This window comes from Solanum pennellii, chromosome 8, assembly GCF_001406875.1.
Source record: "Solanum pennellii chromosome 8, SPENNV200".
Lineage (NCBI taxonomy): Eukaryota > Viridiplantae > Streptophyta > Magnoliopsida > Solanales > Solanaceae > Solanum > Solanum pennellii.
In genome coordinates this window covers 57,152,703-57,170,084 of record NC_028644.1, presented here as the reverse complement: position 1 = coordinate 57,170,084, position 17,382 = coordinate 57,152,703, and the positions used below count along the sequence as shown (strand labels likewise).

The following is a 17,382-nucleotide window of genomic DNA, read 5'->3' as shown; positions in this document are numbered from 1 at the left end:
AATAATAGATGTTGAATTTTAGAAGTTATTGAATTGTCTTTTATTAATGAGTTTAAGTCTTCCGCATTGCTTTATGTTGATATTAAATTGAAATGTTAAGGTTTAGATTGATTGGTTCGCTCACATAAGAGGGTAAATGTGGGTGCCAGTCGCGGCTCGGTTTTGGGTCGTGACAGTCCTAAACTCGTATATGAACATATTCAGGTTTAAAACGTCCGAGCAAACATCCCCAAGGACCATCCAAGGGTCCTTGAGGAAGGACTCTTCATTTGAGCCAAGACTGCCCAAAACAGTCCCAAATGACGGAGGCAGTAGACGGCTCGTGGGCCAGTCTATGCCCCGTCGATGGGTGTCGTGGGTAAGGACTTAGGCGTGGGAGAATTACAAGACAAGGACCAGCCTCATTCCCAAACCACGAACCAACAGAACAGTCCCTTGGTTGGAAAACGGCCAGTCGTCTGCAACCGTCTGTGAAAGCTAGTTCCTGCGCAACTTACTGTTAATTCTAGGGGTGAAGTTGTAAATTCACCCCACGTCCAAATAATAGAAAGGGCGGTCACTTAGGGGTACTTTGGGTATTAACACTTAGGAGAATTCACTCTTTAAAATCAAAACCAAAATCCCTAAGAAATTCTTTAGAACTCAATTGAAGCCAAAACTCAAGGAAGAGCTTGGATTGGAGATTTGAGTGGTGATTCTTCATCAAATTGGTGGATTAGCATCAATAAGGTATGTTTTTTGATCCTTGAAACTCTATTCCTCAAGGAGCCAATCTTCAAAGTGATTTTCAAAGAGTTCTTAAAAGATGAGTTTTCTAAATTGAAATCTATCCATGGGTTCTTGCATTAAAGGTTTTAAAGCATTGATTATTGATTGAATTGTTGTTAATTCTATGATTTTGACTCAATTAACTTATGAACCCATGTAATTGAGGAACCCTAGTTTTTGACTATTTTATGGGCTAAGTAATATTGTTCTAATGCTTATGAATTCTAGTGTAGTTTTCTATGGGCTATCGAATGATGTAAGAATTTTATTCAATTGATGTTTAATTGGTCTTAAATTGATAAATATATATTGAAATGACTTAGATTCATTGATTATTGAGATAATTGTATTGAATTGATGTTCATAGTCATGGGTAAGGGCCTTATGGTATTGAATTTGATGATTTAGACATGAATTGAAGTGGAGAGAATGGATTGGTGGTACACTTCCCTAATTCTCTTTATTTTATGTTAATTAGACTTGAATTATGTTGTAATTTGTATGTTCCACTTATGGTGACGGTGCTATGTGCTTTGCTTGCAATTAATGTGGCTTCGTCGGCGTTAATTTATGTATTATGATGATCATGAACTTGTCGACACTACTTGAAGTATTATGATGATTTGTGTAGTTGATTATGTGAAGTATGTGTTCTATTGATGTTGTTAGGTGATCATGTTAGACTATGACTATATCTTTATGTGTGTAGTGTTAGAGTTGATGCATGATTGTTCCCACTTGACTATATGAGTTTATAAGGGTTATATTGATGATGTTATAGTAGTATATAGGATGAACTAAAGATGATGTTGGTTATGTCTATGTGCTTCTAAAGTGTTATGTTACATGTAAAGTATGTTGTGTCTTGTGTTGGTAGACTTGTGTCCCTTACTTGACCCATGTATGAAGGTGAATATGTGATGTCTTGACTTAGGATGCTAAAGCCTCTTAGTCTTGAATGTACGAATGACATGTGACCTTGAATGATGCCAAGAGGTTCTTTATGTGAAACCTTGAACCTAGTGGTATGGTTATGAACATTGAAGCCGAAAGTCGTAATGGTATCCTTCATGTAATGAATGATGGACTTAAGTTTGATTGACTGGAACGACATCATATCTTTCTTAGAAAAGTCATGATGAACTATCTTTGTCGCCATTGTAAGGTAGCCCTAGAGGACCTCTTTGATAGGGGTGAATGTGATTGGATTATGAACTTGATATGGAACCCCTTTGTATGATCCTTTATTATAAATTACTCTATGAGAACAAAGGCTAGCACCGAGTGAGTATGGTAAGGTAAGTAGCTCTAGTTAAAGGATGAGGCTAGAGTACAAGGTAAGACCTTCATATTCCTTAATCATGTGCCTACAAGTTCTACCATTAGCAGGTAGAACACCCTCTCATCGGAGTAGGTTAGAACTCCTTCTACCATTAGCAGGTAGAACAACCTCATCGGAGTAGGTTAGAACTCCGGATTCCATGCTTTGCTACCATGGTCTATGTCGGTTATTGCATATTCTCATCATATGGGATACCTACTAGTATTGGAGAAGTTCTATGAAGTTTAGGTGGTGGTATGGGACGCTATCTAGACATTGCACAGTAAGCTTTGAAGATGTTAGTGAGAGTCCCTAGGTCTTCTTCAAGACCATTACTTGAATGTCCTTATGTGATGAATGAATCTTAAATGAGCTAATGAATGTAATGACTTAAGATAAGAAAGTATGTTAAATGAATAAGTACTTATAGAGTAGTTAAAGGTTGTCTAGTTAAGGTGTGAAGGGGGCAAGGAATGGTCACTTCGTATTTAAACTAGATAAGTCTTAAGAATGACTCTAGTTAGGTAAGTTGGTTGATTATGTAGACATGATATAAGCCTTAGGTAGTCTTAAGAATTATTTAGGTAATCTTGAAGAGGTCGATCATGGACATTATCTTCTTGATTTACTTAAGTAAGTCTTTTGATAACCTTTGGAAGGGAGAATGTCATATTATATGTATGTTATATTAAGTGGGAATGATTCTATCTTATGTAGTCTATAGGATCTCTTAAGTGTGTGTGAAAGGGATTGTATGGGCGGTCGTTTCACAACTCACTCAAGTGAACCTTAGAATCACCTTTGGTAGGAGGATCTCATGTTGATGTGGTTGATGTATTGTAGGTGTGTATATCTTATTATAGGTAGTCTTAAGGATCATTTAAGTGTGCCTAGAGAGGGTGTATGTGCGGTCTCTCTTTGTCTTACTTAAGTGAGTCTTAGGATAGCTTCTAGTGAGGGAATTGCATGCTATAAAGTGTCTATGATGATATAATTCACTGTACAGTGATATAATTCACTGTAAGATTTCTTTAAAATGTCCTAAATTGCCTAAGTGATTTCTTATGTATTTATAAGGTTTTAAATGTTGTTCTTATGATTATATTATGATATTTAAGTCAAAAGATGCATCTTTTCAATAAATGTCCGTTTTCATGATTTTTATGCATTATGTCATACTTAGTACATGTGTTTGTACTAATTCCATACTTTTATCTATCTCTAAAGTGATTCATAGGTGAATGTGCTTTTGGAGAGCTAATCTTGGATTAGAAGATCGTTGAAGTATATCCTTATTTGACTCGAGGGCATAAATGTCTTTTATTTCCTTTATCGAAGTATTGTAATACACTTAGTAGTACTTATTTCTATTGTGTATGGGCCGTGTCAAAAAGTACTCTTGTGTCTAAGATTTGATGAAATGAGACTTCATATTTCCTATGAGTTTTATATGAAAGATATTTTAAGGACTTATAGAATGTTTGTGAAAAGTTTTAATTCCGCACTACTTTTCATATGTTTATATGCGATGAATGATACGGAAGGGCTTGTACAAGACTTTCGAGAGGTCAGGTATGCCGGTCCACGTCCTAAGGAATGCCCTAACTTCTAGGGTATTGGTGCGGGTCGTGACAATGGGCTAGGCATGTTGGGCCGGCCTGGCCTAACCTGGGATTTAATAGGGATGGGCTAAAATTTTTGCAGCGCATTTAAGAGAGGGGCTTTTAGCCCGGCCTAAATAGGCCTGCTGATTTGTGCGTCTTGAGAAATATTAGTATGGCCGGCCCATGGGCCGATAAAATTATTTAAAAAATAATATAATATTAAAATTTAAAATTAAAGAGAGTCCAAATTCAAAACAATTAGATTAATATTTCTACTTAGATATTCATACTTTTATTTGAAAAAAAAAAAACTTAACAAATATTACAAAGATAATTTTTTCGTTGATTTGATTAACAAGTAATAACATTATATAATGTAATATTGTTTTGTCGATATTTATGATGATATTTTAAAATAATAACTTATAATTTAATTAAATAATTATAAAAAAATATGATTTTAAAAAAAGTGTGCTGGCCCGGCAAGCCTGCAACCCACGTACTTGTGGGTTAGGCCCGTCGTTTTCTGGCCCACACAAAAAATGAGCTAGCCTGGCCTGATACGTAAAATGTCAAAGCCTGTATAAGTTAGCCCGGATGGGGTAGGCTAGCCCATATTGACAGCTCTACTTAAGAGTTAAGTTTCGAGTAAGCAAAGAGCATAAAGTCGAGTTCATCTCTCAAGAGTTATAAGGGAACTAAGTAGTTCCTCAGAGCTTAATCTAAAATGTTTTCAAACTTTTGAGAAAGAAAGAAACTAACTTCCACAGAGCTTATGACTAGTTTTAATAGAAGAAAGAGGAAACTATGATTTCCAAGAGAGCTTTTTAAAAGCTAAGTTTTGAGCATTAATCTCAAATCACAGAATCAGTACGTTTTAAAGACATAGGAGCCAGTATATATATATATAGATAGATAGATAGATATAAATATTTTTGGAGTAGTATTGAGCGTCGATGTGGGGTCAAGTTCAGATTAACTCAAGTCTCCATGTAGTCATCATGGGTAGAAAAGGGTCATACTTTTTAGATGAACCCTCTTCGTAGTTTACTTGTGGATCCATTAGGCAGTTCAGGTCCTATACCCTGGCAATGTTAGGATGACTGAGCAGCGTGGGCCGAGTAACGTTGTATCATCACTATAGCTCTTAAGTGATGATTGTCGGTTAGAGAAGCTCCCATAAAAGTATAGTATTTTCATACACATCAGTTATTTGTATTTTTACATACATCTCAGATATTATTTGTATACTTGTATACATTCAGAATTCATGTTTGCAGTTAGCATTTCTTTATATTGCAATTACTTTTAAATTGCATATATTGAATAAGAGTTAGTAGATCATGAGACTAGCAGAGCCAAGATAAATGTTATTTCTTACTCCTTTTCAAGCTTAAGTATGTTTTAGCATTCCAACTCGCATACTTGTACATTCAATGTACTGATGTCAGTTAGCCTGCATTGTTTCATGATGCAGACACGGGTAACCAGAATCAGCATGGAATCAGCATGCAGTGCACTGTTGATCCCGTTGAGCATTCCACAGTCACTTAGTGAGCCTCCTTGCATTCCGGAGCCTTTTATTATTTTTCTAGCTTAGTTCATTAGGATGTTGTGGGTCTGTCCCAACATCCATCTCAGTCAGTTTAGAGGCTTCATAGACATTGTAGTAGTTCAGTTTTTTGAGTCTCATTTATCTTATACTTCACATGTTACAATATTGAGACTTAAATGTCACTTTGGCCAAGACAATTATTTAAGTTATTTGATGAGAATGCTTTTAATTCTTTATCTGAGATGAGTACAGTCTTCTGCGGCGTTAAGTAAGCCAGGCGAAGGGTTCACTCAAGGTCAGCAATGATCGTTGAATGCCAGCCACGTCCAGGGTGTAGGTTTCGAGTGTAACATTAATTAATTACATATTTGAATATATGATGAATTGTTTTTATTAGATATCTTTTATTTAATCAAAATAAAAGAAATATGTGTGTAGAATTAGTAGTCCTATCAGATGAACTTCAATGAAATTTATTATTCTATAAAATAATATTATATACAAATAGCATTAAAATGAGTAATATTTATTACACACATACTAAATGAAAAAAAAATAATAAGAAATTCATTTATTTCTACTAAAATCAACTGTCCACCCGCATGCTAGGCTTTCGTTGTCAATTAGGTGAAGGTTCACTTCATACATTAAATTTATTGAAGAAGCTTACTAATTAATATGAGATGAAGATTCTATTGATACATTAAGTTACACCTAACTTACTCTCATTTAGGTGAGCATAATTTTTGTATAATGAGTGCTACTAATCCAACAATTGACCAAATAAGGTATCATTGTCCCAAGAGATGCAACATTCATTGTTTCTATTTTTGAAGGTATAGTCAATTTGTTATGATCAATCATCTAATACGACTACTACTACTAATAATAATAATATATGAGAAGCTAAAATAAGACAGGAACATAGGTTTGTATTCACATCATTACTAGCTCAAATCATTGCTTCACTGCTCAATTAATTAACTACTAAATTTTTGTTTTATATCTCACTCAAATAACACTAATTATAGGAGTATTAGGTTTTCTTCATTTGACAAATTGATGGATATGGAGTGTGATACTTGAAGTCACAAACTTGTGAGATAAAATCAGTCTCACCTTACTAGTATTAGTTGTTCATATATACTTTTTTATTTACAGAAATTTGATTATGATATGTTTTCATAACTTAGGCAAGTTGCTGGGAACAATGCAAAAAAAAAATAAAAAATTAATACTCTACTAAAATAAATGTCACTGTTTGGTAAAAACAATACAAAATCTCATAGGTATGTCTCCCTCACTTACTTTATGGTAAAACTTGTCATTTGACCGCAGAGTTAAGGCACAAGACATATTGGGTTATCAAGAAATTATCGAGTTAGCCTAAGTGAAAGCACCAATTTCATGAGCCTGAAGAATTTACTGTACAAGCCAGAAGAATTATCAATAGTGAAATCATTTCTCTCTTGAAAAACATTGATATTATGATTTCGAGGGCATGTACTCTTTGACAATTTGGTCTTTGTTGTTTAAAATAATTGCAAAACTTCTTGCAACAATTGCTAGCAATGCGATCATATTCTTTGTAATTCTAAAATCCAATTTTGTTCCTACTCTTGGTCATTACTTCACCTTGAGCAGCAAATGCAATAGTAGTATCATTTTCTTGCTTGAAAGCATTTTATATGACCACAAGTACTCTTCGAAGTAATTCCCCAAAACAAACATACAAGAAAGCAGATGAATAATTCATCACATTAAAGCAAACAATTTCAAATTTAAATACATCAAAAGATAATCTTGCTTGCTTTTCTCATGAACATCTAAATTGTAACGAGAAATTATCAAGCTTTTTGGCATAAACAATAACTATAAATCCAACCTATAAATTCTAAAAAAAGAAAAAGTTAAACTAAGAGACCTCCTTCAAAGTAATTGCAATTTCATACGGCTTGTTAGCTGTACATGACATTAAGAACGATAGAAGTTAAACTGACTCTAATATCTATATCTTCATCTGAGTATCTTTTATCTTTCTATGGGATCACGAATCACTTCCGTCTATATGGCTTCACAATTCTTTTTCAATGATAAAAAATTATAATTAAAAATAACATATTTTATTCAAATGAAACATATTGAAGGATTCAAACTAATGCAAGTGAAGTCATGCTTTTAAATAGCTACAAAACAAATTAGAAGCATTGTAGCTCACAAAAATCACAAGATAACCAAGATCAAAAGCTCAAGGATGTTTAGGGACCGGTTGTCCACAAACAGAACAAAATCAAACTTTCAACAATTTTATGACTCTATGAAACAGGATAACTAACTTCAGACTCTAAAACCATATCAAGTTTCTACTTAGTGTCTCTCAAATTGATAAGTCTTATTATTAAGCAAAAAAAAAGTACTCATATAACATCATTAATAGATCCGTCAATTCTAACCCTCTAGATCTATTGTTCTGTCATAATTTTGTTTTCTTTAGTTACTACATCAAATCTCAATAAGTATGCTAACAGGGGAAATGATTTGAAAGAGACAGCAAATCAATAGGGTAAAAGATGACCCTGTTAAGGAAATGGTTTTATGTCTATTTCCATTTTCCAGTAGAGGGAGAGATGGGCATTTGAAGCCATATAGACCAACATAAATGAAGTCTCTGGATATGACTTAACATCATATGGGCTGCTGGAAACATGAGATAGGACTACAGGAGGTACGACGAGAACTTGATTGCACAACTCTCTAGATAATCAACATAAGCACAACAACGTACAAACAGGTTCCAATCTATTGCCAAGATTGAGCCATAACGTTAAATTATGCTCCTTCCTGCATCACAATCCATGACAGCAGAGACCATATCCTGACGTATCGATGATTTTAAGCTACATGAATATGAACTAGCACTTACACAATTTACATTCTAGCCTAAATGCATTAAGGTACACAAATATTCACAAGTTCGTCTCGCTTTTCCCATCTCTAGCATCCCATACAAGCATTCACTATCAAGGGAAATTAATCTATTTCCTTACAACACAAATGAGCAATCTCGACTTTACCACAGGTCAATTTCAGGCCTTTTTAAGTAGCTATGCAAAGACATGCTTGCCCAGTTAGTAAGCTAGCTCTTCATATCTATTAGGGATTTATTAGAGAGATTTACGATGGAATCAGCAATAACTTTGGCACTCGATTTCATGTAACCGCCTGAAAATGTAATTAAAAAGATCAGTTGCAGGTAACATATGGCATAATTCCACCAAAATGATTAAGCAAGGTGAAATATTGAATAAGACATGGTGGATTGACCTGATGTGAGCATGATGAGGGGAATACTTCTCTCTCGAGCAAACCTGAAAACTTTTTCATCCCTACTAGCAATGCCATCAGGACTGATCTGCACGGCCATATATGCAATTAAAAATGACAGTACGTACAAAAGATTTGGCATAAACTCAGTACTCTCCCTTTTTTGGCACAGAAATGAAAGAAGACTATAGGGTCTGCAGTTGTATGAGGAATATATCTGGCAGCTTCATTCATACGCAACGTGTGTTGGGACTCTCCAAAAATGTTGCTCCACCAACGTCTGATTCACCAAAAATGCACTACTTTTGGAAGATCTGATTCGCACTCAATAACATTTTTGAAGAGTCCGTGCAACTTAGTTCTTTCGGAAACTGAAACTGCTTCTATCAAACCAAATAGTAATGCTACACATTCAAGGCATGCACCTGTATTTGGCTACTTGACAGATTTGAAAAGAGAGGAGCATTATGGATATTTCACCTTTCTGTGGCTAAGTTCTAGTAAAATTCAAAGACACTTCCTTTAGGCCCGAGCAACTATCAATCATACTTTATATGATAACATTTTCTATCATGAGACATACTGAGATGTTTACCACCATTTAATTATTTTATTTTTGCAATTCAAAATTATCAGGAATTCATATTCATTTAAATAATAAAAAATACGGAAAAGGGTCAAAAATACCCTTGAACTATCCGAAATAGCTCAAATATACCCTTGAACTATATTTCGGCTCAAATATACCCTGCCCGTCAAACTATAGGGTCAAAAATACCTTTCTCATTAACAGAATCTGATAAACACCACTTGGATCCACATGACATGCCACATAAGCCAATATAGTTCCACTCATGCCATGTAGACTAATAAACCTACCCCTAATTTCCCCCTATTTTCTCCATTTCCCTTAGAATTTAGAAACGATTTCACCAGAGAACATAGAACCTCTTTCCCTCATTTCTCCATTTCTAGCATATAGTTGACCCTTTTGAACTTGTTTTTTTTTACTTACGACAACAGACTTCATTGTTTCAGGTGGTGACATTATGGTACAGGGCATCAGAAACACTGCTTGGATCAAGGCACTACTTTGTTGACTTACTTTGCTTCATTCCAATTCCATTTGAAAGAAAGCCATTTTTATTGAATGGTTGTTCATGGATGGGTTGAGTGGCCACTGTTATGACACAAACCAAAATTAGAATTAAGAAAGACGCTTAGGAGGGGTTAGAATTAAGAAAGAGAATTAAGAAGTCATGTACTTTGAAACCTTAGCGGCAAAATCGTTTCTAAGGAAATGGAGAAATGAGGGCGAGAGGTTCTATGTTCTTCAGTGAAATTCTAAGGGAACTGGAGAAAATTGGGGCGAACTAGGGGAAAGTTTATTAGTCTACGTGGCATGAGTGGAACTCTATTAGCTTATGTGGCATGCCATGTGGATCCAAGTGACATCTAATAGATTCTGTTAATGAGAAGGGTATTTTTGATCCTATAGACGGGAAGGGTATATTTGAGCCGAAATATAGTTCAAGGGTATATTTGAGCTATTTCAGATAGTTCAAGGGTATTTTTGATCTTTTTCCGTAAAAAATATAAACATCAAAGTATGACTTCTCCACCAAGCTAATATTCACCAATTACTCAACTATTTTCTCCACCACTTGCATACAAGTTGATTTCCAATATTTAAAATTACTAGTCCAGTAATGATGTCAGGTAAAATTAGACGGAAGGAATGTAATCTGTCTACTGCATGTATGTTCCATAATTCAGTTCTCAATTGTGTCTTATGCTCGGGAGCAGAATTGGGATATCTCATATCTTCCCCTATATTTCAAGAGGAAAACATTTAGTTTAACCTTTTATATTTTGATTCAAAGGAAACAAGATTACAGTCTTACATCCCAAAATTTATGATTACTTTTTGTTATAAAAAATCTTCCAATTAGCTGTATTAAAAATGTTCAAGATTTTATAAGCTTGTAATAATTTGAAAAATCTAGAATTCTATCTCCTGTGTCTTTTCCGTAACGACAGACATGCAAGCCACAAATAGCTAATTCCCATTGGTGGGTCGTACCTTCAACCTGCCAAGTGGATCCCCATCCAAGATATCAGTACCAGCATTATAAACAATGAAATCAGGATCAAATCTCTTCTCTGCAACCTGGAAGTCATCAGGATAACAAAGTCATGTATACAAGGTAACTCAACACAATAACGCAGAACTCTCTATGAAAAAAGAAGTATCTTTTAACTACGTGTGAATGTTACTGACAAATAAAAAAACCGAAGAATCAGTAGACAAGAGGCATAAATGCTTTTATATCAAATGACAAATAAAAAAACACAGAAGAATCAGTAGACAGAGGCATAAATGCTTTTATATTAAATGATTCCTTTACAACAAAGAAGCGCACACACACTTCACAGAAGTATGGTTTTAAGTCAAAGCTCCAAAGATATTCATTCCACTGCACAAAAGCTAATATCTTTCTTACACAGTATTATAGGAATAAAACCAGGATTTTGACTCCTCTTTTTTTATTTTTTACAGAAGAGTAACCGTACATTCATCAGTAAGGAAATGCAAGACGCCATATTCACAATGTAGATAAACAAAAGGATGACCTGGTTCTTCTTACAGCTCCTAAAAAATTTAGTAAGGATTTGGTAACTCTACACATCTTTCTTTACACCAAAATTTAACTGTACTCAGTTCATAAGGGAGCTTTTTGATTCTTTATGATGCACTTTTTGATACCTTTAAGGGTTTCTTTGTCCCCCCGACTCCATCTCAACCAAAGAGCAAAGAGCTACACTCTACAGCATTCTTCCTAGAGAGTTCTAGGCGATTCCAATAACACTAGATATTGCAGAATTAATTCATAGAAAATCGTTGTGGTTTTTCTAAGACTGGGTTGTAGAATTTGTGCCAAGAGCAATGGTCAGAACCAAGGTACATTAGTTCCTGACGCAATCAAATCACCAAAACAAATTAAGGTATTAGTGACAATGTTGACAAAATAATCTGCAACGTCGCTAATAAACTATTTGTAGCGTTCCTAACTGTAGTCATCTAACAGAAAATATGGAACTTTTGCAATGATGGGAGGAAACTAAGCATTTCCATTAACAATTATTACTTTTATGTCAGAAGATAGTACTAAACACAACAAACAGGACTTGGGTTCAAATAAAGTGAAAAAGTTGCCGTTGCATCACTTTCTATATCAGCACCAGAGACAATCCATCGATCATTTTACAGCTACATACATAAAAAACAAATATTTCCGCTCCATTGATCCTTGGAAAATCCTCCTCATTTAGCAAACAATAAAATTTATAACTGCTGAGTTCACATGAGGACTTAAAAAGACAGTAACCAATTTGATCTAGATATGCTAGGACAGGTCACCAGCACATGGGCACAATAAAGCGCCGCACCTTGCTACAATGATTTACACTATTGAGTAAAAGAAGACATGTGGAAAGTGGTGACGAAAAAATCTAATTACACACCTCGAGTGCATGATCTAGCTTAGTTAAGTATTCATCTGTCGCAGTCCCACTCTGCAAAAGTTGCTAGCCACAGATGTCAGTGTAGTTCGAGTAAGGAAGTAACTTGTTTTATGGTTTCGAGTCTAACCTTAACTTCGACTCTCAGATCAATGTAACGCCTGGCTTCAAAATCCTAAAAGATATAGAATAGATTCATAACAGATCCGATCAGACACTGATACCTTTTGATACTATCAGTGCAATTGAAAGAGAATCAGAAATCAACAGACAACTGTTTGGGTAAGGGGTGGGGCATGTTAGGAACAAGGAAAGGAGAGGAAAGTAACTGTTCATTCAAGATGCAGCAGATTATTCAAGATGGGAACTCACAAGTGGATAAATTCCGGGATTGTACATATCAAGGATAAAGACTCTTCCTGCATGCATCCAACCAACACCAATTAATTACATTAAAATGGCACACAAAAGGAAAGATGAATGACGAGAGACATACTGTCATCAGAGAAGTCCATTTCATGGCCATTTCCTTGGTGTGCATCAAGGTCAATTATCATGACCCTACAAGAAAAAAGTTTATTATTGATTTCATTGAGATGTCATGACCTTCAACTGTACATAGTCACGAAGTATACATGAATGACAATTTGATGTACCTTGAGATATTTAGACGCACAAATGCAAAATGTATACAAAGAGATATATCAGCATAAACACAAAAACCGCCTCCCTTCTCTGATGAGCAATGATGAAATCCACCACCAACATTAATAGCCCATCCTCGTTCTTTTGCAAGCTTTGCAGCCAAAATTGTTCCTCCCACCTTCAGAGAATTATCAACAAAATCTGAACCAGAGAATTAGGAAAAACAAAATGATCTAAAAATGACAAAATTCACCTGCTTGCGGAATGGGTGGAGCACTTTCTTTTGCACAAGGCAATTAGGAAGCATCGCAACAGGAGGGACCTAAAAGGTCTAGTCATGAGATAAGGTGTGGAAACAAGAAAACCAACTCTTAATGCGTAAAGAAGGTATGATTCTGCACCTACACCGACAGCAGCAAACATCAATTCTGACTCTTACCTCAATAATCATGGAGACATTCAAGCTGCTGTTCAAACTTTTCAGGTATGATTCAGAATGCACCTACACCAGAAATGTATCAGACACCCATCAACATAGCCAGGTACAAGGACAGTCCGTATCAATGCTAGTCCCACTGACTACAGTTGACAGATAAGTAGAGCTACAGCACCTAGATTGGAGAAAAAAAACCAAGAGCATCCTAAAGTGACTAGTGAATTCGGTACATGCAAGAAAAGTATAAGTGGATGTGTTGTAAGTATAAGGCTTCCAAAGTAATTATTTCAAACAGTGATCCTCTAATCTTTAGATAAAGTGAACTCAAGTAACTGGTGGATGGAATCAGAATATCATAAATGATGGTATATAGGTTTAGTCGAATGGAAGTGATTATAACTTAGACACCAAAGGTTCTGATACCGTGCTCCTCGGAAATTGTCAGTCCACTGAGTTGATTAAATTAGCCCACAAAGGTGCATTGACAAAGAATACACAAATGTGCTTAGTGGAGATAAAGTGAAAGAGCATGTTTAAAATTGACTCAACCAACTGTTACAAAACAATACAAAAGGATTTAAAATTTAAGTAACTCAATAAATCACTATGATGCTATTAACCAGTAGAAGTTGCTACCACTAACAGATCATCTTTTGTTGCCTCCACAGGCTCAACTACATGCTTTTGGTCCATGATACCTTCCTTAGTGAGAAACCGACAGATTCGACCCCATTTAGAAGAGTCAAATGGATGCCTGTGAAGTTAAATTCTTGTATGAGGTATCCATTTAAATTTAAACCTAGAAAAGGCAGTAGCTCTTTCAGAATAATCATAATATCTTTATAGAAGGAAAACTAATAGACATTAATCCCTAATAAATAATAAACTAAATAGAAATTCAGCACAGCAAACAAGGATAACTCACCTGACCTGCAGGGAATGCAAGGTATAGACGTGAGGCCCTTGCCATTTTGTCACACCCATGCCTTCATATGTAAGTGCTAATATCTCTATTCTCAAGTTTTCACCCCCTACCGCCACACATGTCCTTTATAAAACTCTCTCCCAGAGGCAAGCGAGAGTTTTGGGGATGAGAGGTTTTAAGTTGTTTGTTGATGAGTGGCACAATGTTTTAGTTTCTATAATGCATATTTATACCTTCTTAGGCGCCCTTGGCTGAGAAATGGTAGAGATAAAATTCACACAAGAAGGTGAACAATCAGTGGGAGAAATGATGTGTGGCTTCAATTTGAAGCAAAGAAAAGTATTAAAACCATGATTCCAACCCTCTCTAACCATTTCCATTTATAGGATGGAAGAAAAGAAGTGAAAGAAAAGAAGGTAATGAAAGCAAAAACTAAACTAAAGAAACGCAACCTCTACATAGTGACACTATTATACAATGTATACACAAGATGAATGTTGTTACATCTGGATGTTCGGCATATACTTATCAAGACTGAGTGAATAAAATTAAAAAGGATTGAATGATATGATTTTCACATATCCTCTAAAATCATCTTGTCTTGTCAATAAGTGTGACAATATGATAATTATGACTACTGACTGTGATAAAAATAGACGAGGTAGAGATGATATCATATTAAGGGAAGTTATCTCTAGTAACCTACAGACTCTTGGAATTAATGCCAATATAACTAATAAAAGAACACACAGGAAGAACTGATTCATACACACATCAAACTCTTGTAAGACAAATAGTTTAGTGTTGAATGCAGTAGACTTCAACAGGCAAGACGGATGTAATACAGAGATACTGTTCATTCAGTTTAGAGTCAACTATACATCTGTTTTCTCTTTTCCTTCATTTATCCCCTATACACTCCTTTTGACCTTTCACAACATCGAAAATTTCTTCCACTCATGTACATAATTAACTTTGCATAATTTGAGGCTCTGTATCTCATATTGTCCTGATTTACCAAGAAGAGATGTCAATCCGTTCCAAACACTAGCAAATGCAAATTTGCTGACATTCAAAATCACAACTTAGACCTAACCAGCTTTAGTACTTGCACTTGTAGAATTTCACCAATAATTTTCTCTCATCCAGAATTACACTACACTGTGAAAGTAGGTCTTACGCCTAACTCACACCCCAAAAGCTAGCTCAAAGGGAAGAGGATTGTCCAAGCCTTATATCCTCCACCCATCTCATTAACCATTTGTCATTCTTTTAACACCCCACCTCACGCCAAGTCTTAGCATGTGGTGCGTGGGCAATTTTTGATTTTGGAGGCCCCACTCTGATACCACGTGAAACTAGGTCTTGGGGCTAACTCATACTCTAAAAGCTAGCTCAAATGGAAGAGGATTGCCCAAACCTTACAAAGAATTTACTCATCTCATAAACAACCGATGTGACTTTTGTCATTCTTTTAACATACACGACTCAGACCTAAGCATTCCTAGAACTTTACTCAACTATGCTTCCCTTTTTAGGTATTGACTAGCAAAAATAGTCAACAAATAGTTTTCGAACAAATTTCATTCCGAAAGGTAGCATAATTCTTACAGTTTTTCAATCCCAAAAAAAGCAATGTCGTAGGATGACGAGTATATCAACGGAACCTGATGGAACAAAAAAAAATGAACACCAGAGAGATTCATGGAAAAAATAAAGGCGAGCATGTTGGGGTTGTACCTTAGAAGGAGGCACATCGTAATATAGGGGGCTAGAGAGAATACGGCTACGGCGTAGAGCTGCAGCGTCGTCGGTTTTGGAGGAAGAGGCAGCGGATGACATTGATTGAGAGGCAGAGAGGAGAGAAAAGTTGCAGAAAGTGAAACGATTGAGATATTGAGCAGCTTTGATGGCGATGATGGTTTTGTTTGAGGTGTGAGTGAGAGAACCAGAAGGTGTATGTTGACTCAGCTGAAATGGAACAAGTATGTAATGTATTTACACTCTCACAACTGACAAAGGACTCACAGCTTTGACACCTGCCTGCCATGAGTTGTTCAAAGTTAAACACTTCTTACCTGATTTTTTCTAGTTAAATATACTACTACTATGACATGTATATTTCAAACAAAGAATTTTATTATTTATTTATCAAAATACCTGTCACTTGACAATGGATTTTAGTGTGCAAACTTATTATTTAGCACTTTTCTAAACAGTTTGATTCAAGATAACCAATCATCAACAAAGATTCGAGTTAAAAATTTTTTGCATTTTCTTAAAATCAAGCAAGTATTTTCTCTTTTTATATAAGAGATAGTTAGTGCCGGAACAAGTTATGTTTTTATCGACGTGTCTGATTTAGTGTGTCTCGAAAAAAATATTTAAAAATCTAATTCTTTTGTTTTATTTTGATTGTTTGTGGTGAAACAAATATGTTGACAGAGACGTGCTTCGGACAAGTTGAAAAATATTTTCTCTTATTATATAAGAGGCAGTTGTGCTCAAGCAGATACGTCTTCGTCAACGTGCCTGCTTCAGCATGTTTCGAAAAAATATTTAAAATTTTGTTTCTTTTATTCTATTTTGATAGTTCGAGACGTGCCTGCTTCAGCACAAACTGAAAAATATTTAAAAATTTATGGAAAACTTTCACAAATAGCCAGTATATTTAAAATTATTATTCAATTTAGCTGAAGTTTCATAATTACAAACAGTAGCTAGTTGCTACAACTGTAATAGCTTATACAAAAGGAATTCTTTTTTTAAAAAGTAAATGGCGGTAATCTCAGAGGGTTCCTTCTGCAACATAATTGAGTAATTTCCTTCTGCAACAGAATTGAGTACTTTTCTTCTACAACAGAATTGAGTAACTCCGATTCAAATCACCGCCAGCAACTCAATTTTCTTCTGAGATCGTCGAATAGGCGTCGATTTCATCACTGGTTATACAACAAGTACATAATACAATTAATCGATTCAGTTTAGATATATAGTGTAACGACCTGTTTAGTCGTTTTGAGCAGCAGATTTTATTTCTGGAAAAACTGTGTGAGTCGACGGAACCAACGACGGACCGTCATGGGCACGACGGGCCGTCGAGGGTGTCTCGTTCCAAAAGACTTAGACTTCTGAAATTTGGGTACTGAAATCGACTCTCTGAACTTGGCGACGGACCTGCAGGACGAACCGTCGTGGGCACGACGGACCGTCGCAGGTGTCTCGTTCCAGAACACTTAGACTTCTGAAATTTGGGTACTGAAATCGACTCTCTGAACTTCG

General features: G+C 35.5%; 1 protein-coding gene across 6 annotated transcripts; it reads right to left on the bottom strand.

Annotated features, from left to right (window-relative positions):
- Window positions 1-7,990: 7,990 nt before the first annotated feature.
- Window positions 7,991-16,165, bottom strand: LOC107029056 (histone deacetylase 2). Of its 6 annotated transcripts, XM_015230353.2 has the most exons (14): window positions 15,841-15,922; window positions 15,712-15,767; window positions 14,101-14,351; window positions 13,812-13,929; window positions 13,179-13,241; window positions 12,993-13,061; window positions 12,751-12,917; window positions 12,591-12,655; window positions 12,467-12,513; window positions 12,225-12,269; window positions 12,098-12,148; window positions 10,656-10,742; window positions 8,573-8,660; window positions 7,991-8,470 (listed from the first exon to the last, which is right to left on the bottom strand). In XM_015230353.2, the coding sequence occupies exons 3-14, from the start codon at window positions 14,157-14,159 to the stop codon at window positions 8,385-8,387; spliced, it is 945 nt and encodes a 314-aa protein (XP_015085839.1). In that variant the 5' UTR covers window positions 14,160-14,351; window positions 15,712-15,767; window positions 15,841-15,922; the 3' UTR covers window positions 7,991-8,384. The 6 variants fall into 6 exon arrangements, with proteins under 6 accessions (XP_015085839.1, XP_027774922.1, XP_015085837.1 ...); XM_027919121.1 differs by lacking the exon at window positions 15,712-15,767 and having other exon boundaries at window positions 15,841-16,165; XM_015230351.2 differs by lacking the exon at window positions 14,101-14,351 and having other exon boundaries at window positions 15,841-16,164.
- Between the last annotated feature and the right edge of the window lie 1,217 nt (window positions 16,166-17,382).